Source organism: Nuphar pumila, chromosome 9 (genome assembly GCF_984573655.1).
Source record: "Nuphar pumila chromosome 9, dmNupPumi1.hap1.1, whole genome shotgun sequence".
Taxonomy (NCBI): Eukaryota; Viridiplantae; Streptophyta; class Magnoliopsida; order Nymphaeales; family Nymphaeaceae; genus Nuphar; species Nuphar pumila.
In genome coordinates, this window is record NC_143257.1 from 124,632,486 (window position 1) to 124,660,266 (window position 27,781).

Here is a 27,781-nt window from a genome sequence, read left to right on the forward strand (position 1 = left end):
GGGTTTGAGCAAAGTCGCCATGATCTTGCTTTGTTTGTGGCTTCCTTTGTCCAAAGAAAGTGTATATTACTCTCGTATGTAGATGACATGATTATCACAAGAGATATGCAGAGAATAATTGATACCAAGAGCAGACTAGTTGGTATCTTTGAGATGAAAGATCTAGGATATTTGAAGTATTTTATGGGACTTGAGGTTGTTTACACTATAAGAGAGCTTTTTTTGTCACAACACAAATATGCAACAGATCTTTGTAATGAAGTCAAGCAGAAAGCAAACCACAACGTGCACAAGCACAAGCACAAGTCTTACAAGGGACAATACAAATGCCAAAGGCAATACAAAAGCACATAAGTGCATATAATGGTTACAAAGAGTCTAAATGTGCATAAGCACAAGTCCACAAATGGACAAAACACAAGCCAATCAATGGCAAATATATAAGATTACAAGAGGCATAAATGTACATACACAAAAGAGCACAAAAGTAAAAAATAATAATCATTTTATTAAGGTAGAATGCTTAGTAAAAGCATTGAAAACAAATGGGTGTTTTTACCCCTGTTTATACACAAGAGGTAATCTCAATAGAGCTGTTGGAACAGTCCAACAGCTAGAAAAAGTTGTTGGACCATTCCGAAAGCTTTATTGACTAGTCAACTCTATGTTGACTAGTCCAAAAAGAACCTATACATATATACATATACAAATATGCATACATATAGATACATGTATATATACATATTATATGTATATACATTTTAATAATTATGTGTGTAAAATGACCAAAATGACCCTACATGGGCAAATCCTATTACAATAATAAAACAATTAAAAATATAATATATATATGTGAATCAATACATTTTAACAATCTTATAATTAAAGAAAGGCTGGTAGATGACTCCAAAAAGGCTTCCACTCCTATGGAAACAAATGTCAAGCTGAGAAGTTCAGATTGTGAGAAGCTTGTGGATCTTGTGATGTATAAACAGCTGGTGGGTAGCTTGATATATTTGACCATCACTAAACCAGATATTACTCATGTTGTACATGTGATGAGTCAGTTTATGAGCTCACCTACATCATTGCAACTGCCTGTTGTGCTTACGATCATCTGATATATGAGGGGCACTATGCATTTCAGAATGTTTTTCTTTCCCTCGTCCTCCACAGATGTTAGAGCCCTTTGTGATTCAGACTTTAGAGTATCAACCAAAGATCGCCTCTCTAATACTGGTTTTTGTGTGTTTATTGGGAGCTCTTTGGTTTCATAGAAGAGTAAAAAGCAACAACGGATTGCTCTATCTACTACAGAGGCAGAATATAGGGTTATGGCTCAGGCTACAGCTGAGGTTATATGGATTAGATGGATTTTGAAGGAGCTTGGAGTGATTGTTTCTGAGAAGACACCCCTATATTGTGACAATATAAGTGATATTTATATTGCCAAGAATCCTGAGTTTCATGAGAATGAAACATATTGAGATTGATTGTCACTTCACCATAAGAGCCTATGAAGATGGAGTCATAGCTCTAGAGTATGTTGGCACAAAAGAGAAAATTGCAGATGTTTTCACTAAGAGTTTAGCCCCATTACACTTTCAGTCCTTCCGTTCAAAACTTGGGATGATCCATCTTGTATCATCTTAAGTTTGAGGGGGAGTGTTGAATAGTGTAATATAATAGTGTCTTATCTATCACTAGCTATTTGTACTACCCCTCCTTTAGTGTACATATTTTTATTCTTTGGGGGCATTTATGTAATCTGTCAATAAGGGTGGTGGAGGGGTCGTCCCCTTTATGTGGTATCTTTCTTTCAGCTCTCAGACTAATGAAGTTCATCTCTTCACTTCTCCTTTTTGTGTCTCTTTTCATGAAACCCTAATGTACATTTGAATCTTGAATATGAGAGAGAGAGAGAGATTACTTTGGTTTACCATGATGTACAAGCATATGTGATGCAGTCCACCAAAAGCACTTAATATTGATTTATCAAACTATATAATGAAATGGTAATTGTTAACATGTTAAACGTGCATCTGCAGATTGGTCATGACTCATGATATTTGCAATAATTTGATGTATGCTTGTACTCATTATACAATTTGTTTCATCCTTGCATAGTCACAGCCAATATCTTTTTTTGTTTCCATATTTTCCTCTCATCATTGTTGCATCAATGACTTTTTTTAAAGACCACAATAACAAGTCAGCATTCTCAGACAAATTAATACTTTATCTGAACAGGCATCAAATGGAGTAGTGGAAAGAGTGGATGAAGGTTAGCCAGCATTCTCAGACAAATTAATACTTTATCTGAACAGGCATCAAATGGAGTGATGGAAAGGGTGGATGCAGGTTATAATTCTTAAACTGTCTTATCATGGCAGTCTAAATACTGCACATTCCATTTGGATTGCATTGTATATTGAAAAACATGCACATACACACACATACACCCCTTGTTTTCTGTTTTGCGAATGAGAAACATATGTGACTCTTATGTCCGCATTGGATGCTTGGTGATGACAACAACAGCAACACACCACTCCTTGGACACTTTGAGATGATATGGTATCAGCTCACTAAGTGTCCAACACCTTTCGGGAACTTTGTAGATGTCCAACATCAACAGATATATTTCAACACTTTTGACTCCAAACTCTCCTTCCCAGTTTTTTCTTCATACATATTTTTTGTGGTTAATTTTGTTAACTTTGACCAAAATTACAAGCATCTTGATGATCTAGCTTTGGAATCATATTTCTACGGTTTTACACACAAGTAAAGAGGCATGGAGTGAAATATAAATAATAAATAACTTTTAGTCTCTCGTCCATATATTACTAGTTTGACTCATCCTCTCTCTGTGGTTCAAAAACATCTTGTTCTTCATCCATATGTAGTTGTATCACCATTTCTAGTCTTTAACGTCTCAATGTGTAACACATTGTACCAGTCCAACATTGACACCTGTATCTGTATCCAGGTAATGTTTAGCAACTCTACAAGAACCATGCCTTGAAAACGTAACTATTCAAGACATGGATAAGGTCACAGGGACTCGGGAAACAAGTACATAGCAGTGAAACAAGCTCATAGACAAACTGGGAATGCAACGAAGCAATCACAATCCACACATGCCTGAATTTCATCAATAACTGCACACTGGTAGTCACAGGTCACATCAGCCATTTCAACAGTAACTGAATTGTGCTTTGCCCCATCAACTTCCTCTCTTTCTTGTCCGGTTATCAGATTACAAGGGACGTTTGCCTTGTTCATCCTTTTAGCAACCTCCCATGCCAAGAGTCTTAAAGGCCCACAGTATAAACCTGTGCCCAACCATATTGAGAAACAAGACTTTTTACACAGTCAAGGTTGTGAAACCAAGAATCTAATTCTGCTTAACAATTTGAAACTAGAGAAGGTCTTTGCATGAAGATCGAAATTTAAACTTACCCGTAGAGCACGACTCTAACTGCTTCAGAGCTTGATATGTTTTGCCACTGTTTGTAGGACCAACATGTATAAAAACATCGCGCTTCTTCCTGCGGGCAAGTGGGTACCATGTATGGGGACGACTGCAGTCAAAGTTAAGTTTAGTGAAATATATTCAACGCTCTGCTTGTTTACTCAAAGTTACACGTGAATGATGATCATTAGCAGCATTCCTCCCTAGAGAAAGTTGATGAAAGCCAATAAGCAATGCCATATGTTATCCACTAAATTCCGTGTTGTCTATGAAGAGACAATTAGGGGAAATAATATATGCAAGCTGGACAGATAAACATTCCATATAGAGAGATGCAAATCCAAACAGCTATGACCCGTAAAGAGACAAACTAGCCAAGAAATTCTAGGCTAAGAAAATGTTTTTATGAATAAATTTTTTCCATATACAAAAGTGACAACCACACTATTTCCTTACGTCAAATCGGTGAGGTCAAATTTGGGGGTACTTGAAACACTGCTGAAATGCACAAAACCGCAGGAAGCAGCAGATGAAGAGTGAATGATGCACCGCAAGTGCCTCGGGAAAAGTTTCATGGTACCTACAAGAGCATCATCATAATAAATTAAACATATATAGACTACCAAATGCAGAGAACAATACATAGAAGAACCAAATGAAAATCAAGGCTCTGTTTGGTAGCTGGTATCAGGAGGTATACGAGAGGGGCGCTGGGAGGGGCATCCACATCGGCGGATTCCACAACAACATCCTCGTGCAGACATTGTCGAAATCTGCAGATTTTAACGTAAACACCCCTCTCATCTCCGCACCGATCTCTGCTCCTATTCCCAAATCGGCGATACCAAACAGCGGTGACAGACGGGGATTTTGTGAATCCCCGTCGCAGCTTCCAACTCCGGCTTCCTAACAGAGCGCAATTGTCCATTAAATTCATGGTAGTCCATAAAGTAAATGCATATACGAACACTGCCTCGTAGAGAATGGGATCAAGAACCTGGTTATGATCAACACCCAATGAAAACATATCCACATCTGAACTAGACCATGAGCACAACTACTCCAACGGAATAAAATAATTACAAATACAAAACACACTTAAGATGAATGCACAATTAACAAAAACGCAAAATCTTTGCCATTAGCTGTTAAAGACATGTTTTTTTAATTGCCATCAAAAAGTAAGATGATCAGCCTACGAAAACCAATGATGGCAAAAAACATAAATATAACCGATCGAATAAAAAATTGCTTTCCAGAAAACTTTTTAGAAAAATCTTGATAATTTATAGCTAAAAGGATATAAGAGCAGTAATACAACAACAACAACAACAACTACGCCTTCATCCCAAAACAATTGGGGTCGGCGAGATATAAGAGCAGTAATAATAACAATAAATATTTAAAAGCAGAAAACATAAAAATGGCAACAATTTCGCGATAGATTGGAAAGAGCAAAGACAATGATCATAAAATCATAAAATGGACACCAATATCGACACATATTCGCAAAGAGAGCTACCAAACAACAAAGAATAAAAAAATCTGCCCAATCTTCCGATCAAATGCATCCTCCTCGTCAAAAACGTTGGATACAAAGACTAATCATATGATTGAACGGAAGATTATCATCACAATCTAAAACTGACACCAATAGTTCATTGAATCATCATCTAAATCACAGCAAGCTTCCATCTTCATGCGCGCGGGCACAGAGAAGGGGGGGAAACAAACCTTTCACCGAAGAATACGCGGAGGGGAAATCATGTCACTTGACTCTGAATCAAAAGCGTCGGGAGCACCACCGATCAAAAAACTGCCAACACGAAAACGTCTCCATTTCGAGAAATTTCTAGAAACCCAAAATCTTCTGAAAGGGAGAGCGACAGGAGGAAGAAGAGACAGAGAGGGAATGTAGAGAGAGAGGGACGCACGCAGGCACAAAGGTTGTCGGGCGCGAAAACGGAGCGCGGGAAGCGGGCGAGAGGGTGATCCAGAACCAGGTGCCCTCCGCTGACCCGCGGAAGAAAAAGCTTTGCCTTAACGGGTCGGGTCGAGACCGGTCTCACATGGTCGGAGACCCTATGTGTCAACGGGTAGGATCTGGTTGGGACCGTTCAAACCCGGATCTGACTTTGAAATGTTGGTACCGGATCCAGAGAGTCCAATCGGGTCTACTATAAAGAAAATCATACCCGGATCCTATGAGGATTACATGAACGAGACCTGATAAAATAAATTTTTTTTTTTTTTTACTTTGAAAAATCATGGAACTCAATAAGGACAGGCCAAGGTCTGGTATGAAATTTAGAAACCATACTCAGCTCCATATACTAATTGGACCCTTCGGTCTGACCTGGATTCTAGTAGAGACTCCCTCTTTATTACCAAACCCTAACCCTATAAGGTTTTGGTACAGTTCGAGTGTGGGTCAAACCCGATCCATTGACACCCCTAGTGACCACCCAGGTGCACCCATCTGGGTCAAGGCTTGGCAATGTAGACATGAGTAATAATGTTTTAATTAGAAGTGTCAGTGGGTCGGACCTCTGTTTGAATTTTGTGGATTCATATCCAAACCTGACTAAAAAGTGTTGGTATCGGGGTCACACTTATGTCTATCACAAGAAAAACCATATATGGATCTGATAAGAATTAAATAAACCAGACCCAGGCCTGGCAAAATATTAGTTGTATGTCTATACAACTAGAAAATTGCTGCACTTTTGATCGAAACTGGGGTTAGACTTGGGCCAGGTATGAAATCTCATGAACAAAAATACCAACTTTGTATGCTATAACCAAAAACTCATGGGTCCAACTAGAATACTTAGTTGAAGGCTATGTCACAAAGATACGTGGACACCATGATAGGCGACACTGGTTTACTAGCAAGTTCAAAAACGTTTTAGAAAACAGAACACGAAGACATGATTTTTTTGTATGTTTTTTGTATTTTAATAATAAAAAACACAGTTTATTGAAATAGCTTAAACAAATTAAATTATTATTAAAATATTAAAACAATGATCAATATTAAAACGATGACTGTACTTGTCGGTGTAATAGAGAATGACCACCCAGTGCCACCAGGGGCACACGCCCAAAATGGACTTACTTTTATTTTTTTTTCGATAGCTCAAAGGAAAAAACATTATCACCAACCACACATAGCTGGTAAAACCCTTGAGATCTCCTCTTGCCCTCCCAAGAGTACATCAAGCTTCAACCTAGTGACAAGAGATGCTATCCTTGGGTTTTGAAGTTACGATGTCCCATCAACAACTTGGTGATATTCATAAGTTGCCCCTATAAAATGAGCATAGCCCTTGGGACAAAATGACATGTATCTATCACATAGATTAAACGAGAATTGATTATACATTAAAACAAAATTGTCCTGCTTTTTTTAAATGCCTTAAAATTTTTGAAAATCTGCCCAATGTTTAAATTCATAAATTTTTAGATGTAAAAGGATATTTTTACCCTTCACACAAGAGAATTTTCTTCCAAATATTCAAATATGCTAAATTTCTCTCACATTTGTAAATGTCTTTCTGCTTGTTACCTTTATATCATTTTATTAAAATGAAGTTTCCACAGATAGCCTCATGTCTACTATTTGCAAAAGTGCTGCTAAAGGTAAAAAAGCTTTAATGGCACTTAAAAAGTGTGGCTAAAGCTTTTTAATGGCACTTCAAAAGTGCCACTAAAAGCTTTACGAGGAAATTCACCTACTTAAAGAAGAATTTAACAAAATTTGCATATTTAAATATTTGGGAAGAAGTTTGTATATTTGGATGAAATTTGCTTGTGTGAAAGGACAAAAAGGTTATTACAGCAAAAAAATCATGAATTTTATCGTCAGACGAATTTTAAAACTTTTAAGTCATTTCGAAAAACGTGTTATTTTTTGTGTACAGTACAATCGTGCTTTCATTAATGAGTCAAGGGATTGACATGCTGAAGGTCAGATTCAGGTCCGAGCAATTAGCGCGGAACTGGATTTCAAGATGCTAAGTTTGTGTGTGAGTGGATCCATGATATATACGGGTGTGGGTGAGGCTGGTGAACGAGTCAAACGAGCACCACTTAGCCTATTCAGGTTTGGCTTATTCAGGTTATACCCAAGCTCAAGCTGGAGCTTGTATCGAGCCGAGGCAAGCCAGGATTTTGTTCAACATGATGGTGTGGGATAGAATCAGTACAGAACCCAATTAATTCAGGTTTAATTATAAATGGTCCAGATTTGGCTTAGTTCGTACTGGGTTTAAAAAGTTGACCTTTATTAAAAAAAAATCTTAAAAATTTTGGTTTTGTTCATCACCTATGTGTGTAAAGTAAACCTCAGGTGGGGGTCACCAACACCCAAGCCTTTACTATTTTACGGAGCACACTAGTTAAAGGCACCTGCACACCCGGTGAGAGTTGAACCTGTGACAAAGGATCAACACCTTCTTCCTAGGCCCGCTGCCACTACGGTGACCCAATGCCGTAAAGACAATAGTAAAGTTGAAGTTAAGGAGCTTCCAAACTATTATATGTGCGGCCTTACTATTGGCTCATTCGTGTGAGTTAACTGTTAGTGAAATGACTCCACAAGAAGGTGACCCAATCCATCCAGCTATGGCAGAGGTTTTAAGCAGGTTTGAGGACTTTTTTGGTGAGCTTAAGAGACTCCCATCAGTCAAGTCCCAAGACAGCATGATCATCATCATGTCCAGAAGTAGTCTTGTGAGTGTAAGGCTTTTTTATTTGGAAAGGCAAGCTGGGGTTAAGCAGACCTCGCCAGTTATTATTCAACATACCACTAGGGTTTTGAACCTGCAATGTCCCACCACAGGGGGACACGGACAGCTCCTACCAACCACAAGGAGCCCCGTTGGTGTGTGTAAGGCTTTACCTATATGCATACACACCAAAAAATGTGATGAACAGTTTGGTACTCGACCAAGCGCCATACTTTTTTTTTATGCAAGTTGTGGTTAGTCAGACCCCCACCAGTTATACAAGGTATCATTGGGTTCTGAACTTGCAACGTTCCAACAGAAGGTGACGTGAACTTACTGCTCCTACCAAACAACTGGAGCGCGCCGTAGTTGATACCGAGAGCCATACTCAACCAATTTAAAAGTTGTTTTGAGTTGAATGCAATTGAATTCAGTCATGAAGGGTCCAATGTTCGGGTAGTGTCTAGCATTCGCCAACTTTTTTCACACATCACAACAAAACTTACAGATGAGGTGCTATATCAGTTACATTCAGTTGTGATTAATGATTCTAAAACTCGGGGATTGCTTCCAAGGTCTGCTATAGGATGTGACCGGCACACTTGCCTACGGCAACCATTCTTGAGCGTGTGCAAGGGCAGCCCGGATTCGTTACACATTACAAGCCAAATGGTTGGATTTTCAGCAAGGATGCTAATGAACTTCCTCGACCTTAGTTACACACTCATCCAGGAGTCGAAACTTGACATGAGTATGAATTGCTATAATGGGACTTTTGATTGGTTCCTTCCAATAATTGAAATTCTTTCCGGGATGGGGCATAATATCCATAGTGACAAAAGTAAAAAACTGCAAAATATCGGCAGCCAAAAACTGTCAAGAATTTGATTTTTTTCAAAATCTTGCATTTTTTTTGGCAAAATCTCGGTAATAAAAAATACATTTAAAATAAAAAATAAACCTTTATAAGAAAATATAAATTAAAATACTTAAAAATAAAAACTGATAAAACCATAAATATCATGTCTAAGACACAATATTTATGTTATTGATGAAAAACTTGCGAGGAATTGAAAATATCGTAAGAAATTACCGTTTTTAACTTTGGAGTAATTTCTTATGATATTTTCACGAGACTTGTCACTATGATAAAACCCTGTATAGTAGGGGTGGCAATCGGGTCGGGTTGGCGTGTCAGCATACCTCAACCCGAACCCGACCCGTTTATTAAACGGGTCAGCTGTGTCAAACACGAACCCGACCCGTTTAATAAACAGGTAACCCGACACGACCTGCCAACCCATTTAATAAATGGGTTGGGTAGGGTAAACGGGTTTTCAGGTTCGCGGGTCGGGTTGGCGGGTTGACCCACCCGCCTAACCCGTTTATTAAACGGGTCAGCCGGGTTGGCGGGTTGGCATACCCCCAACCCGAACCCGACCTGTTTAATAAACGGGCTACGCGGGTCAACCCGTTTATTAAACGGGTTGGCTTAAGCCCAACCCGAACCCGCCTAAGAGGCGGGTTGGCGGGTCGGGTTGGCGGGTAGTGTCAGAAATTGCCACCCCTACTGTATAGCCGTGGTTTGAGGACCATAGATCAAGCGCCACAATGAGTTTGTCAGGGTGTTGACGAGACACCCGAAGATACCGGGCATATTGTGCACCACCTCTGTCATTCCTATCATCATACCCCACACCACATGGGATCTCATTGGCTCCAGTTCTTCTGATTAAACTGGACCGCATAGATGGGTTCATCATGAACAACTTGATAGGCATTAATCATTGAATAAACCTTTCTTGACAAAAAAACAGATGTTTTAAAAAGCAAAATTTAGCATTTTTTACATTCAATTTTCGGGTCGCCGGAAAATCCTGCACTTAAGTCGGAATATGGATATTTAGATGCCGGTATTGGCTAAATCAACCATGTAGATGATATCTATTGGATCAAAATTGATAAAAAAATATTGCAACAGTAAGGTCGCGATATGGTGACAGGCATGACATAGGGGCTGAGTGACCGGATTGGAGTAGATAGTGTTTGAATATTTTTTTTTATGAAGATTCTGATTAGGTAGCTTCACAAAATTAAGAGCGTTCATATTCATGCAGAGCTTAACCCGTTTGGTTCAGGTTGCAGTTTGTTTGTTTTTTTATATTTACCGCCGCCATGATCAAGGGACCAATGATTACGGTCTTGACAGTGTAAAACTCCATGGACTTACCCCTTGCTTTCAGGGAGTCGTTATGCTTAGGCTTTCGCTAGGGGTGACACCATGCGATCGATTTTGACGGACACCAAGAGTTCAAAACTGCATCCATAGTGACAAATCTTGCAAGGTTTATGAAAATCTCATGAAAATATAGTGAGAAATTACCTGAAAGTTAAAAACAGCAATTTCTCATGATTTTTTGTCAGAAATTTCTCATGATTTTTTTGTCAGAGTGCTTTAAACATGATATTTATGTTTTTATGGGCTATTTATCATAAAAAAAACTGTGTTTTTGCCATAAAAAATGCAAGATTTATGATTTTTTATTTTCCCGAGTTTTTTGGCTGAGATTCTGCAATTTTTTACTTTTGTCATCATGACTGCATCCCTTGCCGTAAGGTGGTAGCTGGGTGAAATCCATGGCAGGCAGGGAGACCACGAGGGTTTTATCAATTGGAGGCCTGCCAATGAGTTGACAAAAAAAAGTAGATATTACTTTAATCTTTAGCTCTTAGATTTTGATAAAACAATTGAGTTGACAAGTCAAACAAATGGTAAAAAAATAGAAGCATGCTACTAAATGGTCACGGCAATTCACCCCCGTCTGACAAATATCGCATAAACCACCAGCTTTTTAAACAGCCAAAATATCATTGAATTTTAAAAATATCATGATATATTATGTTTGGAAAACTTTCCATAATTATCATTATATTTACATTTTTATCATAAACATCTTTAAAAAACAGAGTTTATATTATTTACGCAAATTCATTTATAGTTTTGCACGTATTTTTGTACATTTTAAAAATACTCACGTGGCTGGATTTTGCACATAAAAGAGAGAGAGAGAGAGAGATGAAAATTTAGTGAACGTTTGATTTGTTTGCTACCATGGTAAATCCTAAACCCCACGTACCCCAGCTTAATATGGCATTTTGACGAGGATAAAATTGAAATTCAACATATTGGATCTTATCCAACCCAGACCCAAAAACAAAATCGCTAACACCTAACCAGCCAAGATTAAATTTTGCGGAATCCGATGGGTCCTGTCCACACCAAACATGATTGCACACTTTAAGTACGCTGCTGCCCTTGATCCCACAGCTGATAGGCTGTATCGGAGGGTGATCAGGTGTGCAATTACATTGCACCTGGTATGCTCGCACCTTCGACACAAAAATGTCATGATTCAGATTTGTTTTGAATAAAATTATAAAAATTCTACAAAATAGTTTTTAATGTTTTTAAATAATTTTAATAGTATTTTAATAATGTTGCAGTAACTTGTGTCAAGTGCTGGTTAGAAGTTGGCCGATTCATCGATTCAGGCCTGAACCGGAATTCCCCAATTCACCTGAATCCTTGTCCCACTACAAATTTGACAACTTTGGTCAGGACTCAAGACCCACTAGTTTTAAGCAGACAGGTTAAAACTGTCCACAGGATTGACTGTGAAGATATCACTTTTTGGTTTTTTAGGGGAGGAACTGGCTCGATCGGATCCCTTTGACGTGTCTGCTGTTTACCTTCTTCGGTATCCCGTGTAGTTTGGATTTGGGTAGGATCTAGGTATTATCAAATCCAGCTTAATCATGTTGACCTAATCAGATTTTGATTCGGATGGAAAAAGATAAAACCAAATGGGAATCTGTCTATCTTAAAACCCAGTTACCCTTAACTTGGTTGGGTTTTTAATCAGGTTCGGGTTCAAGTTTGAATGCAAAACTTAATACCAAACATGAATTCAGATTTGGCTGACAAACCCACTTAATGAACTTGGTTCGGGTCAAGTATTGGTTTGCACCCCAACTGTTTACATCCCTACATATGATTGCACATTTTTAGTATTTTGTTGCACTACATCACCCTTCATCTTTGGGACACAGCCCCATGCTTCGGCCCCACATTTAACAAGTTGTATTCCAAAGATGGAGGGTAATCTTTTTTTTTTATGACGAAAAAACCTCATCAAAGCCAGGAAAACCTCGAGCGGGGCCCCACGACCATCCTGCCTTACTTGGCCCACCGCTAAAAGCTATGGACACACCCGTGCACCAGTGGGGTTTGAGGAACCGGATTAAATCCGAATTCAAAATCTTTTTCATCTGATCCGTTTGTTTTTCTTTGGTCTGACAATGACTCGGTTTGACTAATCGCCTGGATGTCTTCAAAAACAAAACGAACGGGTCCATCAAATCGGATCAACACAAGATCCGGATCCGAAAACATCGATTTTGAGCTCTTCAGTCGTAACGTTTAGTTTTTCCATATCCATAAACGAAGTGAAAAAAAACACGCGAAGAGCAGAAAGAGGCCCGCCACCTCACCACCTTCCCTCCTCCCCATCGCCGCCCGAGGGCCGTTCGATCCCCTCTGCGAGTTACTGCCAGCCGTCGATCTTAATTTTCCGGTGAGCTCCCCTCCCGTCCTCCCTCTTTCTCTCTACGTGCTTAGCTTTCTGCAGTTCTGAATTTACGTTTTGTGAAAGGAAATGAGAATGTTGACTGTAAGATTTAGGGTTTTTTGGGGCCCATTTGAGGGTTTTTCTTGTGATGGATGATGGGTTTTTTTCCTTTTGATGCAGATCGATCGAATGGATCCGTTGTCGGGGGTCAGCGACACGCTCGCCCAACTCGATGGGCAGATCACCGACATCTTCCGAGCATTATCGTAAGCGTCTCTGAATTATATTCGATCTTTTCCTAATTTACATTGCTTTTTTTTCGAATGCTTGATTTTTATGTATTTCATACAAAGTTTCAGTTTTTGTGTTTCGACTATATGCTGATTCAACGTGTAAGAAAAACGATTACTTGCTGTCTCTCTTTCTTTAAAGTTAAAGAGATGGGGTTTTAAGTGTCTGTAGCATTGAATTTGTCGCTGAAACATATGGAACAACATTGAACTTGATGCAGATAATGTGTGGATTTCTCTTATACATTTTCTTATTCAATTGTTCGCTGATAAATTAGAGGCTTACAATTGAGTTGTTTTCAGCATGAGTCTGCTTATGATTAAGAATTTTGAACCTTTAGAATTGAGCTGCAGGGATTGTTTTTGGTTTGCATTTTGTTGATGCGCGCAAGTTGTTGGTATTGGGTATGTAGATAATGGAACTACTTGTATGATTACTGCATTTTGAGATATTTAAACTGTAGATGATCAGGTGTGCTGTAAGTTTCAAGTGTAGATTAGGTAGAGCTGCTTGCTCTATGCCTAAGCTCGCCTAAAAAGGTCCTCTTCTTCTATATGTATCATTATCTTTCTCATTCACCTTCTCCAAACTCCTTTTTGAATACACATGCTCTTCCTGTAATTCCTTTACAAGGACTGTCCCTACCGTTTTACAAATTCACTTCATGCCTTGGCAATTCCAGTGATAGCACTTCATGTGAGAGACGATAACCGATAATGGGAGCCGAAGACGATAATGAGAGGAAGCTGTTCTCTCTCTCTCTATTCAATATCTCCAGAATGTACATACTTATATCTGCTTGATTTGATTTTCCTTAAATCAAGCAGATGTGGTTACATTTGGAAGTCGATCTCACCAATATGTGGAACGACTTACCTGATATGCATGTGAATTACACGGTGTTACGACTGTTTTGTTACAACAGTAAAAACAAAATAACAGTAACAGTAAAATAAAATGTAACGCTAATATGCTAATGCGCCCCCTCAAGTAGGAACATGCGGGTTAAGCATGCCCAACTTGGATGTTAATACAGAAAGGTGATCACTGCCCAATGCCTTGGTAAATATTTCTGCAATTTGAGAACTGGTGGGAACGAAGCGGGTCCTGATCAGGCCACTTTGGCTCTTTTCCTGGATAAGATGACAATCTAATTCAGTGTGCTTCGTGGGTTCATGATAGACTGGATTGGCAGCGATGTGAAGAGCTGCCTGATTATCACAGTATAAAGGCATGTGTTGAGGTCCTGAGGATGGGGAATCCCGAGATCTGTCAATAAGTATTTTACCCAAGTAAGTTCACAACTTGCAAGAGTCATGGATCTTTACTCATCCTCTGCTAATGAACGGGAAAACGTGGATTGTTTCTTGGATTTCCTAGAAATTGGACTAGATCCAATCATGATACAATAGCCGGAGGAGGATCTGTGGGTCATTGGGCATGAGGCCCAATTCAAATCACAATAACCAATAACGTCTAATGAGCTGGCTTTATTCATGAGCAGATCATGTCCATGAGTGGCTTTGACATACCGTAGGATCCGGTAAGCTGCCTCAAAGTGGGGAGTACGCGGCTAGCTGAGAAACTAACTCAAAATGTGAACTTCAAACAAGATGTCTGGCCGCGTGATGGTGAGGTACACAAGACGCCCAATCAAGCAGCCGTACATGCTGGGGTCTTCGAGGGTGTCACCACTTTCATTGTCAAATTTGAGGTGTTGCTCTGTGGAAAAACTGCATGGTCTAGCTCCCAAATAACCCATATCCTCTAATATATCTAAATCATATTTTCGCTGAGATAAAAATATGCCTTTCTTGGATCGGGCCACTTCGATGCTAAGGAAATACTTGAGGGAGCCAAGGTCTTTGAGACAAAACCGATTGTTGAAGTCCGTTTGAGTTCTTCAATTTCATTAAGATCATTCTCGGCTATGATAATGTCATCAACGTACACCAACAAAAATAACTTGCTTTGCTTCCTGGTTCGAGAAAATAACGAGTTGTCCGCCTTGGACTGGACAAACCCGATTTGTTTCAAGTATGAATATAGTTTTGCAAACCAATTTCTTGAAGACTGTTTAAGACCATAAAGAGATTTATTGAGTCAGCAAACCTGATGCCCCCCTTTGCTGGAGAACCCGAGAGGTAATTTCATGTACACTTCTTCATCCAAATCACCATGTAGGAATGCATTGTTGACATCGACTTGATATAAATGCCAATTATGAGTGACAACAATATCGAGAAGACATCTGACTGTAACAAGCTTGGCCACTGGAGCATATGTCTCATTGTACTACTACTACTACGCCTTCATCCCAAAACAATTGGGGTCGGCGATATGAACCAAAAAAGAAAATCATTTTGGGTCTTCCACATGAATCCTTCTCCTCTAATCATTTCTATCCAATGCCATGTCCTCGGTGAGGTTCAAAGCATTCATATCCTTTCCTATAATCTCCATCCAAGTCTTCCTAGGCCTACCCCGACCTCTTTTAACTAATATATTTTCCCATTTCTCCATCTTTCTAACTGGAGCATCATTAAGCCTTTGTCGAATATGTCCAAACCACCGTAAACGATTCTTTCTCGTCTTATTTTCAATGGGTGCAACGCCTACCTTCTTACGTATCTCCTTGTTCCGAATCTTATCTTTTATTGTATTTCCACACATCCATCTAAGCATACGCATCTTAGCTACACTCAGTTTTTGAATATGATGTCTCTTGGCAGCCCAACATTCCGTACCATATAGTAAAGCAGGCCTAATAGTCGTCCTATAAAACTTTTCCTTCAACCACAATGGCATTCTACGATCGCACAACACTCCAGTTGCACTTTTTCATTTCATCCACCCAACCTTTATCCTATGATTTACATCTCCATCAATTTCTCCATACTTTTGAATGATAGATCCCAAATATTTGAAACAATCATCCACCGGTATTTCTTGCTCACCAAGCTTCACTACACTCCCATCACTACTTCGTTGCTTACTAAACCGACATTTCATATATTCTGTCTTACTCTTACTCAACTTAAAACCTCTTGCTTCCAATGTCTGTCTCCATAATTCTAACTTAGCATTAACCCCAGCTCTAGACTCATCAATCAAAACAATATCATCAGCAAACAACATACACCACGACACATTTTCTTGAATTGATCTCGTAAGCTCATCCATCACTATAGCAAATAGGAAAGGGCTTAAAGCAGATCCTTGATGTAACCCAACCGTTATAGGAAAATTGGTTGTCACCCCTCCACAAGTGCGGACATTGGTTACTACTCCTTCTTACATATCTTTAATTATACTAATGTACTTGAGAGAAACATCTTTCTTCAACATATGTCTCATTGTAATTATTAGAATATGGATCAGATATGGATCGAGTCGAATCCATATCCGATACAGCCTCTTATGTTTGTGTAATATGTAATACTTGCATATGGCAATTTTGTCCATGTATTTTATTTGTAACCCTATTAATATTAATGAAGGATTAGTGCAACCGATCAACGCGTTAGAGTGGCTGCCGATTCCCAAATATCGACTTCTCTCTTTTGTCTCTCTCCCCTCTCTCTCTCACCGATTCCTTGGTTCTTTTAGGAGTTCTTTCATGGTATCAGAGCAACGACGTATCTAGGAATTAGAAAGCTTCTGTCAGGTCTCGTGAACAGTATCCTACAAAAGCTGCCCTGTATCCTGTTGCAAAAGCTGCACCTTGTGCAAAAGCTGCCATACTGCAAAAGCTGTACCCAGCCACTCTGCAAAAGCTGTACCTAAAGCTGTCCCCAGCCTCCTCCTGTCAGGTCGAGTTTCCTGTTGCAAAAGCTGCACTTTGTGCAGAAGCTGTACCCAGACACTCTGCAAAAGCTGTCCCCAGCCTCCTCATGTCAGGTCGAGTTTCCTGCTGCAAATGTTGCACCTTGTGCAGAAGCTGTACCCAACCACTCTGTAAAAGTTGTCCCCAACCTCCTCCTGTCAGGTCGATTTCCTTCTGTACCCAGCCACAGAAGTCTCTTAGCTCTCTTTTATTTCTTCTTGTCGCACAAAACAGAAGTCTCTTTTCTTCTCATTTACCGAACCCCTTTCTTTTATTTCTTCCTGTCGCACGAAACAGAAGTCACTTTTCTTCTCATTTAACGAACCCATCTGTCATTTGTTCAGTCCCAAACAGACGCTGAATCAATCCCAAACAAGCCTATTACAGTCTGTCCATTCATCTGTTCAGATTCCTACCGAGTTTAAAGCCCTGTCGTGACGTTCTTCTTCTTGCCGAAATTTGTCATACAACTGCAGTTTTAGAATATAAATTCAATTTCTGTCGTAAGGCAGTTTTCTGTCATAAATCTGCAAATGGATAATTCAGCCAACTCGGGCCTTTCCTCCAACTTCCTTGGGCAGCTAGTTTATGAAAAACTGAGTACAAATAATTATTTGACTTGGAAACGACAGATTATTCCCTTCATCTGAAGTCAAGATCTTTCAGGTCACCTGGATGGCTCCATTCCAATGCCTCCAGAATTTATCACACAAGAAGCGAAAAAAGATGGAGATGGACCAAACATTATTCGTAACCCTACTTTTGTTACTTGGATGAAGCGCGATCAGGCTCTGGTTGCGTACATCACCTCTACATTATCACAAGAAGTATTAGTCTCTATTCCTGATGATTGCACAACTAAAGTCTTGTGGGAGACTCTAGCCCAGACCTACTCTCAGATATCAGAGGCTAAAGTGTTGTTTCTCAAGCGTGAATTTTAGTCTTTAAGAAAAGGAACAATGACCATCATTGAATTTTTAAATCAAGTCAAAAGTATTACAGGCCAATTAGCCATAGTTGGATATCCAATGTCAGATAAAGAAAAGGCGCAACAGACACTCAGTGCCCTGGGATCAAAGTATCATGTTCTTGTGACCTCTTTATTGTGTTTGCCGACGTTACCTAGTTTTGAAGATTTATGTGCCAAACTGTTCCAGTATGAGATGTCCTTGAAAAGCTTTTCTGATGCCTCAACAGGGCAATCATCTATACATGATGTTCTTGCCACAGGGATGACTATTGATCGTGCACGAGGAGGGCGTGGCAGAGGCAGAGGAGCACAAATCCAGGGTGGACGTGGTTTGTTGCTTACACCCAGCCCGTCAAGGAATGTTCCCACATGTTACCAGTGTAACAAACGTGGCCATATCAAAGCCAACTATTGGTTCAATCCTCAAAATCCTCAAAACCGCAACAGAATGCACAACAATAGAAACGTTGCCACATCAGGATCTGCGTGTACCTTTCGGGTCAGTGATGAGGCTAAGGATCTTCTCTTGTCTGCTATGACTAACTTGAACTTGAAACAGAATGATGATGGAATATGGTATGTAGACTCTGGGGCAGTAGCTCATGTCATTGGCAATGCAGGTAAATTCTCTACTTTGATCCCCTATTTTGGTAAATCTAATATTGTAACTGGAGATGGGACTCACCACCCTATTTCAAACGTAGGCAATGTTCTTATCTCTTTGTCTGAATCTTCATCCATTTCTTTATCTAATGTTGTCCATGCACCAAATATAAAGAAAAATATTGTCTCTGTTTCTAAGCTGGTTGATTCTACCAATTCTTTTGTTGAATTCACTCCTACTTCTGTCTTTGTCAAGGACCTTCAAACGAAGAAGATGTTCGCTAAAGGAGAGCGACGTGGAAACATGTATATCTTCAATAAATATCCAGCCTTTAGTGTTCTGAAGCCTCCCAAGTCCGATCATTCTTCTAAAAGTATTTTAAGTATATCCCAATGTAATAAGCCAAAACTTTGGCATTCCCGTCTTGGTCATTGTAGTCAAGTCTTTATTGAAAAACTAGTGTCCAATGGATTTCTTCCAGAGTCTGTTTCTCCTTTGTTGAAGAATAAAATGTGTTTCAGTTGTCAGGTTTGCAAAAGTCATGTACTTCCTTTTCATCAAATAAATAAAACAACCTCCATGCCTTTTGAGATAATATGTTCTGATGTGTGGGGCCCAACTCCTAATTCTTCGCCTTTTGGAAGCAAATATTATGCATCCTTTATTGACAATTTTTCTTGCTTTACTTGGATATTTTTTATGAAACACAAATCAGAGTTTTTTCTCATTTTTTGTTGTTTTCATGCCTACGTTAAAACCCAATTCTCTCAAAACATTCAAATTCTCCAATGTGATGGAGGTGGTGAGTATTTCTCCAAAGAATTGTTAGATTTTCTCCAAGATAATGGGATTCATTGTAGAGTTTCTTGCCCGTACACTCCACAGCAAAATGATATTGCCGAACGCAAGTACAAACATATTGTGGAAAGTGCAATGAGCATGATGCATGGTTCTAATGTGCCTATTAGTTTTTGGACAAAAACCTTTCATACTGCCACTCATGTGATAAACCGTATTCCTATGCCTATTCTTGAAAATAGTCTCCTTATTATGTTCTCTTTGGTGTACATCCTGATTATGATGAGTTACGAGTTTTTGGATGCACATGTTATGTGCATATTGATAGATCCATGAGAACTAATTTTCAGGACAAAGCCTCTATATGTCAGTTTGTAGGTTATGCAGATGAACACAAGGGTTACAGGTGCTATGATCCTGTAAATAGAAGGATCAGAATTTCTCGAAATGTTGTTTTTGATGAAAATAGTTTTCTTGGGAATAAAGCACATCAAAATCGTGACCATATTGACATCAATGATAATTGGTATGATCTATGGCTCAGTGCCAAATTCATTTCACAGGCTGGAGATTACACTACTTTGGTTCCTGAAAGCACAAATGATGAGACAGTTTCAGAAGAGGCATCAAAAACAGAATGTTTGAGATACAAAGGGAATGTCTATACCAGGAGACTCAAAGAGCGAAAAGATGTACCTGCTGGAGGACGCGTGACATTGCCAAATAACAGAGAGACACCAAGAAGATCAGGCAGGATAAGGCATCCCATTGAAAAGTGGGTGAGTTATTATAGTTTTTCAATGGATTTTCAGGTCTTTCTATCCAAGATTAAAAAACACGAAGAACCACGTGGTTTTTGTCAAGCTATTCATTCTAACAAATGGATTGAAGCGATGAATGAGGAAATCGAGACACTTCATAAGTGTCAAACATGGGAGATAGTTGGACGTCTTCCAGATAAGAATGTTGTTGGCTCAAAATGAGTTTATAAGATTAAATATAAACTAGATGGTAGTATTGAACGATACAAAGCACATCTTGTTGCCAGAGGTTTTACTCAAGAATATGGTCAAGATTATGAGGAAACTTTTAGCCCAGTGGTGAAAATGGGAACTATTTGTATTATTCTTGGCCTGACAATTGAACATGGGTGGACTCTTAGTCAGCTTGATGTTAAAAATATGGGAATTTAAAGAAAGAAATTTACATGGAGCAGCCTCAAGGTTATGTAGAAGGTGACTCAAAGTAATATGTATGCAAATTAACCAGAGCATTGCATGGATTAAAGCAAGCATCCAGATCATGGTTAGAAAGTTTTTCCTTAGAAATTCAAAACCACGGTTTCATCCGTTTCCAACTTGATCATTCTCTGTTCATATACAAGGATGGGACCACTGTGGTTTTGTTACTTATATATGTTGATGATATCGTGATCACTGGCAATGCCCCGGATGACATTCAACGAATCAAGGTGCTACTAAGTATGCGGTTCAAGATGAAAGACCTTGGGGAACTGAGATATTTTCTTGGTGTAGAGGTGGACAGACATGATGGAAAAATGTCATTAACTCAACACAAATACACTCTTGATCTTATGGGCAAAGCAGGAATGACAGATTGCAAACCTCTACCTACACCCAGTGTTGTCAATCAAAAGCTCAACATTTATGATGGTGAGTTGTATTCAGATTTGAGCAAGTATCGCAGTATAGTGGTCATGTTACAATACCTCACTTTTACCAGACCAGACATCGTATATTCTGTAAATCAAGTATCTCAGTTCATGCATGAACCAAAAACTGGTCACATGGATGCCGTCAAACGTATTCTTCGTTATTTAAAAGACACGGTAGGTGATGAACTTATATATGTTCAGTCTTCAGGGGAGACATCTAAACATGATATATTGGCATACACAGATGCAGACTGGGCAGGGGACCCAGATGAAAGGAGATCTATTTCAGGATACTGTGTTTTTATTGGAAAAAATCTTGTCTCATGGAGCAGCAAAAAATAGAAGGCTGTGACAACATCTAGCACAGAGGCAGAGTATAGATCTATGGCAGCTGCCACAGTTGAGGTGACCTGGATTAGGCATCTACTTACAGAAATGGGAAAGAATGTCTCAAATTCGACTCTCATGTGTGATAATAGAAGTGCTATACAAATTGCAATCAACCCTGTTCATCACAGTCGGACTAAGCATATTGAGATTGACCAGCATTTCATCAGACAAAAGATAGCATACAAGGAGATTGAATCAGTTTATGTGTCTTCAGAAGACCAGGTCGCTGATGTGTTCACAAAAAGTCTCACAAGTAACCACTTCTGGTATCTGAAGAACAAGTTGCACATGGTTTACTCCCATGCACAACTTGAGGGAGAGTATTAAAATATGGATCAGATATGGATCCAGTCAAATCCATATCCGATACAACCTCTTATGTCTATGTGTAATATGTAATACTTGTACAGGGCAATTTTGTCCATGTATTTTATTTGTAACCCCATTAATATTAATGAAGGATTAGTGCAGCCGATCAACGCGTTAGAGTGGCTACCGATTCTCAAATATCGACTTCTCTCTTTTCTCTCTCTCCCCTCTCTCTCTCTCACCGATTCCTTGGTTCTTTTAGGAGTTCTTTCAGTAATAAAATCCTTCGATTTGTTTGTACCCCTTTGCGACCAACCATGCCTTATATCGTTCGATAAAGCCATCAGATTTATATTTGATTTTATAAACCCATTTGCATCCCAATGGTTGTTTCCCTTTAGGTAAATCGGTCACCGACTAGATGTTATTCTTTTCAAGCCTTAATTTCAGTGGCCATAGCATCACGCCAATGTTTATGTTACATGGCTTGAAAAAATGTTTTAGGTTCAGAACTTTGAGTAACAACTGCTAAGAAAACTCGGTGAATATGAGAAAACATAGTGTAAGAAAGAAAATGGCTGAGAGGATGATTAGTGCTTGGAGTCATGCTGCTTGAATTATCAGATTGAAGTATAGGAGCTGCTGAGTAACATATAAAATCTTTGAGATACGATGGCGGGTGACGAACTCTATTAGATTTTCGGATATGAGTCGGGTCATATAATGTCTTGGGGAGATGTTCCTAGGTGTATCTGTGGAACCTTGTGTATGGGGACTCGTGGAGGCTGAAGGGGCTGAAATTTGTGAATCATTGGAGGTGGTTCTGACAGACTCCGGGCTTTGGCGAGGGAGCTCTTGTGAGTCAAAAATAGGTTTGGGCAATACACTAACGTCATCACTGTGAGGGGATTTATGATCTCAGAATGGAAAAACGTTTTCATAAAATTTGACATCTCTACTAACGAAAATTTTATATAACTCACTATCATACACTTTATACCTAACTTGACCATACTGATATCCCACAAACACATTCTTTAGCACGATTATCAAATTTGTAGGTATGATGAATGTTATAGGCATAAAGGAGGCATCCAAAAACTTTTAAATGATCATAAGGAGGTGTTTTGTTGTGCAAGACCTCATATGTCATTTTACCCATCAACGGTTTTGAGGGGAGACAATTTATGAGGTATGTGGTAGTGATAAGACATTCTCCCAAAAACTTGATTGGTAAATCAGCCTGAAAATGAAGGTCTCGAACCACATTTAACAAATGTCTATGTTTGCGTTCAACGATCCCATTTTGTTGTGGAGTCGCCACACAACTATGTTGATGGTTGATGCACTTTCCTCTAAGGTACATAATCATATCGTTAGAGAAAAATTCAGTACCATTATTAGAACGAAAACTTAAAATATTAGTACTGAATTGGGTTTAAACCATCGCAATAAAATTTTTAATGACATCAAAAGTTTCAGATTTGTGCTTCATGAGGTGTATCCATGTGCAACGACTATAATCATCCACTATGGTCACGAAGTATTGAGCCCCTGACATGGATAGAGTTGGGTATGCCCCCTATATATCACAATAGATTAATTCAAATAGTTTGGAGGTGGATATGGAATTATGTGAAAAAGGTAATCGAGCCGGTTTGGCTTTATGACATATGACACAATGGTCATTGGATATACGTTTATGTAGTTTATTTGAATTAACAAGAATTTGCAATCGAGAGTTTGACAAATGTCCAAGTCTATGATGCCAAAGGGAAGAGGAAGAAGATGATGAAATATTTAAAACATGGTTACTATCGATCTCAAGAATGTAGAGGTTCCCCTGCAGCCTACCCACTCCAATTTTCCTATTCGAGTGCGGGTCCTGAAATAAACAATAATCATATTTAAATATAACCTCACACTTTAAATCATGAATTAATTTGCTAATTGAAAGGAGGTTAAATCGAAATTGGGGAACACATAAAACATTGGTCAAGGTAATTTTTGGGGACAACGTAACACTTCTAATATGCATTGCAGGAATGGAAGAACCTGTTGGGAGACCGATGGGAGAATAAGAAACAACTACGGGAGACAATGTTGGACAAAAAATTTATAATATGGTCAGTTGCACCCGGATCGATAATCCAATGTTGAGAGACAGATAAACAAACTGAAAAATTAGGAATGTTACCTGCTAGATTGGCCATGTGTGATGGAGTTTGGTTACCTAAATCGACAATAACCATGATTTTGTCATATTGTTCCTAGCTGAATTGAGGAACATTAGAACTCAGATTCAACTTTTTAGGTTCGGGCCAGTGGCAGAGCTAGGAGTTTAAACTAGGGTGGGCAAAAATATATAGTAAAAAAATATTAATAAATAATAATAATATGTTTTAGAAAAATCAAGCAATTATTTTAAAATATACTTTTTACAATTGACATCATCATTTTTTTTTATATTTGAAAAATAATTCATAATTGATTTATTTTTAATTATAAAAAAATAGTAATTGATAAAGATCACAGATCTCTCGGATATGCTAATTGATATAAAAAAAAATCCCTAACACTCTAACCAAAATCAAACATTCATTATTCATAGATTTCTGCATTTGAGAAAGAAAAACCTTAAAACCATAATTAAACGTTCATACAAATTTTAAAAAATTGAAACCCTAATTCGTACAAACATCATAAATTATGGATTTATGCTAATTGATAAAAAAAAATCATTAATATTCCACTAAAAAGAAGCACTTATGAATCATAGATTCATGCCTAGTGGTAGTTTTAAAAAACTCCAAAACTATAACCAAGCATTTATATTATTATAAAAAAAATCAATTCAAAACCTTAAATCATAACAAAAATAATTTACATATGTTAATTAAAAAAATAAAACCCTTAAAATTCTAACCAAAGTCAAGCATGCATTCATGGAATAATTTTTAATGTTGATTGAAAAAGAAACACAAAAATACCTAATAAATATTCATTTTATTTCAAAAATAAAAATAAAAAACTTAAATCCTAACAAAAATCATAGATTTAGGGGTTTGATAAGTGATAACTAAAATCAAGCATTTCACTAATGGAATCATATTTAATGATAATTGAAAAGAAAAAAACACAAAAAAAACTAAACCTAATAAAACTTTCACATCATTTTGAGAAAAAAAAAACTAAAATCAAGAATTTCACTCATGAAATCATATTTAATGATAATTGAAAAGAAAAAAACTAAACCCTAATAAAACTTTCACGTCATTTTGAGAAAAAAAAAATCTAAAATCAATACCATAAGTCCAAAAACATTCATAGATTTATGCTAAGCGAAAAAGAAAAGCAAAACCCTTAATATTCTAATCAAAATAAAGCATTCATTACATGCCTAATCTTAATTAAAAAATACAAAAACTTTAAAATCTTCATTAAACATTCATGTTATTTAAATCAAAAAACTAAATAAAGACCTATGCCCTAACAAACATCATAATTTGAAAAAAACAAAAAGGAACAAAAGAAAAGAAGAAGATGAAGATAATGACCCAGTGATCAGCCACCAGGGGCATGCACCGAAGATGCCCGCTGAATGGCAAACTACGGCAAAGGTGAGAGAGAGGGGAATCAGGGGCCACGAAAAAGAGGTTGGGGTGGGTGCCATGACCCGATCTCTCATCAGGGTGGGCACTAACCCGTCTTTCATTGGATCAGGGTGGACACAGCCCACCCTGACCTTAACTCCCTATTGGTGGGGTTTTCTGGTCAAGGTGGGCACTTGCCAACCCTGGCCTCAAAGTGGTTCCGCCACTTTTCTAATTCTGGGGTGGGCGGTCGCCCACCCTGGCTCCGCCACTGGGCCATATGAAGTGGATCAATAACCACCCTTCAGATCATTGACAACATCGTATGGGATTGGGGTTACAGTTTCCAGTGTCGCCGCTTCCACCATAAAACCAGGTTTTGGACCCTCAGGTTGTCGCTTAGTGCTGATTTTCACACCGCGTGCTTTTGCCTCAGTCTTCAACTTGTCATTCCGGATTTTTCTAAGCTGGAACTCTTCTCTGCGTCTGCGTGATGGTACCGAGTCGAGTTGACTCGGTTTCTAATTCTAGGGTGGGCGACCGCCCACCCATGCCCACCCCTGGCTCCGCCACTGGTTCGGGCATTGCAACACATGCATTTACGGTAGCTTGGCCGCTAGAACGAGCATTGGGGGGATTCCTTGGTCGACTAGGAAAACCGTGTCCTTGGGGCGCCTTTGAGGGATCAGCTTTTAAGAAGTCGACTTTTGCAAAGTGTCGACTTCTGCGTATGGCAGCAACAACTGAGTCGTGGGCAGGAGTAACTTGAAGGTTTCATTGTATCTCTTGTACTATCAAGGCATATGCGTTATAGATGGTTGGCAACGGGCTCATAAGGAGTAATTGGCTTCGGATGACATTATAGCTATCATTAAGTCCCATTAAGAACTGCATGAACCTCTCTCGTTGTTGGAGCTCTTGGATAATCTTCATGGATCCACACGTACAGAATGGGATGGTAACATATGTGGATCTCATCCCACATGCCTTTCATCTTAGTGAAATATGATGCCATCGAAGATTGGGATTGTTTCAAATTGATAATTTCATGTTGGATCTGATAGTCCTAGGAGCATTTGATTGAGAGAAACATTCTTGAAGTTCAGCCCAAACCTCGGCAGCAGACTCTACATAGATGACACTCAAGATCCTTATGCATCGAGTTAAGTATCCATGACACCATGTTGTTGCAACGTTCCCACGTAGCAACATTGCTTGAAGGCAAATTGGGCTTGGTGATAGTCCCATCGATGAATCCCAACTTGTTTTTGGCACTTAACACCATGACCATAGCTCTACTCCATATGGAGTAGGTATCGCTGGTAAGTTGTTGAGAGACCAACGAACTTCTCGGGTTGTCAGAGTGGTGAATATAGAATGGGTTGGACGTCGACTCGGCATTGGACGTCGACCCATTCCCAGATAGATCAGGACCGTTGCTGCTAGTGGTGGAAGCCATTGATGGTAAAGATGCATACAGCAACGTAAATTTGATGATGACGATGAGCAGAAAACAGGTGCAGCTGATTCTGCGGCAGCCTAGGAACAGAGGCTGGACTATGGGCTGTGGGTCGGGCGACTTGATCTGCATAGACAGAACTACTTGATGACAAATCAGGTTGGGAAGCAGATCAGAGTTGCAGCTTTGATACCATGTGAGAGACGATAACCGATAATGGGAGCAGAAGACGATAATGAGAGGAAGATGTTCTCTCTCTCTATTCAATATCTCCAGAATATACATACTTATATCTGCTTGATTTGATTTTCCTTAAATCAAGCAGATGTGGTTACATTTGGAAGTTGATCTCACCAATATGTGGAATAACTTTCCTGATATGCATGGGAATACATTTGGAAGTCGATCTCACCAATATGTGGAACGACTTTCCTGATATGCATGGGAATTACAGTGTTACAACTATTTTGTTACAACAGTAAAAACAAAATAACAGTAACAGTAAAACAAAATGTAACGCTAATATGCTAATACTTCCATCATGTGAAAACGTATTAATTAGTGAATACTGACACTACTTTGATTTTAGAGAAAAAACCTTAGTTCAACAACATCCATAAAGTTTGAATATCCAGTAAGCTGTACTTATTACTATTAGTTGCATCAACTGATGCAGAACACTGTGTCCTACAAATAAATTCATCTATTATGCGTCTATGCCTGGGCATCTATGTTGGATGGGCACATCCATTAAATGTATAAGGTTTGCAGAACCATGTTACTGAGGTTTCATGGTCATGAATATGTTGGGAAGAATGGGAAATGTAAAGATATATAACAATAACAGAAGGAAGGTTTTGCTTCTCGAAAAAAAAAATGATAGAAGGTATTGTTTAGAATTTCCCAAGAAATTTCAATTCCTTCGTAGATTAGGATACTGCAAAAAACATTTCTGTAATTTTTTTAGCCCTCCAAGGCTTCTTCTTTTTACAGCATAATTTATTCCATCATCACTTCTATTTTTAGATAA

General features: G+C 38.7%; 2 protein-coding genes across 5 annotated transcripts in view; one reads left to right on the forward strand and one right to left on the reverse strand.

The window, feature by feature from the left end:
- The window catches only part of LOC149829279 (ATP-dependent RNA helicase SUV3, mitochondrial-like), a 61,350-nt gene extending 55,962 nt beyond the window's left edge, over window positions 1-5,388 (reverse strand). For all 3 annotated transcript variants that reach the window (XR_016434423.1, XM_090018010.1, XM_090018011.1), the window contains exons 1-4: window positions 5,213-5,388; window positions 3,935-4,058; window positions 3,466-3,587; window positions 3,148-3,338 (exon numbers count right to left, since the gene is read on the reverse strand). Coding sequence is in view for 2 of the 3 variants with exons in the window: in XM_090018010.1 (XP_089874136.1) it covers window positions 3,148-3,338; window positions 3,466-3,587; window positions 3,935-4,053 (432 nt within the window). In the remaining variant the exon portion in view is untranslated. The remainder of the gene's footprint in view (window positions 1-3,147; window positions 3,339-3,465; window positions 3,588-3,934; window positions 4,059-5,212) is intronic.
- A 7,319-nt stretch (window positions 5,389-12,707) lies between these two features.
- LOC149829280 (putative plant SNARE 11) overlaps window positions 12,708-27,781 on the forward strand; it is a 54,638-nt gene continuing 39,564 nt past the window's right edge. For both annotated transcript variants that reach the window (XM_090017333.1, XM_090017334.1), the window contains exons 1-2: window positions 12,708-12,842; window positions 13,017-13,102. In XM_090017333.1, coding sequence (XP_089873459.1) covers window positions 13,026-13,102 — 77 coding nt within the window. In that variant the 5' untranslated portion in view covers window positions 12,708-12,842; window positions 13,017-13,025. The remainder of the gene's footprint in view (window positions 12,843-13,016; window positions 13,103-27,781) is intronic.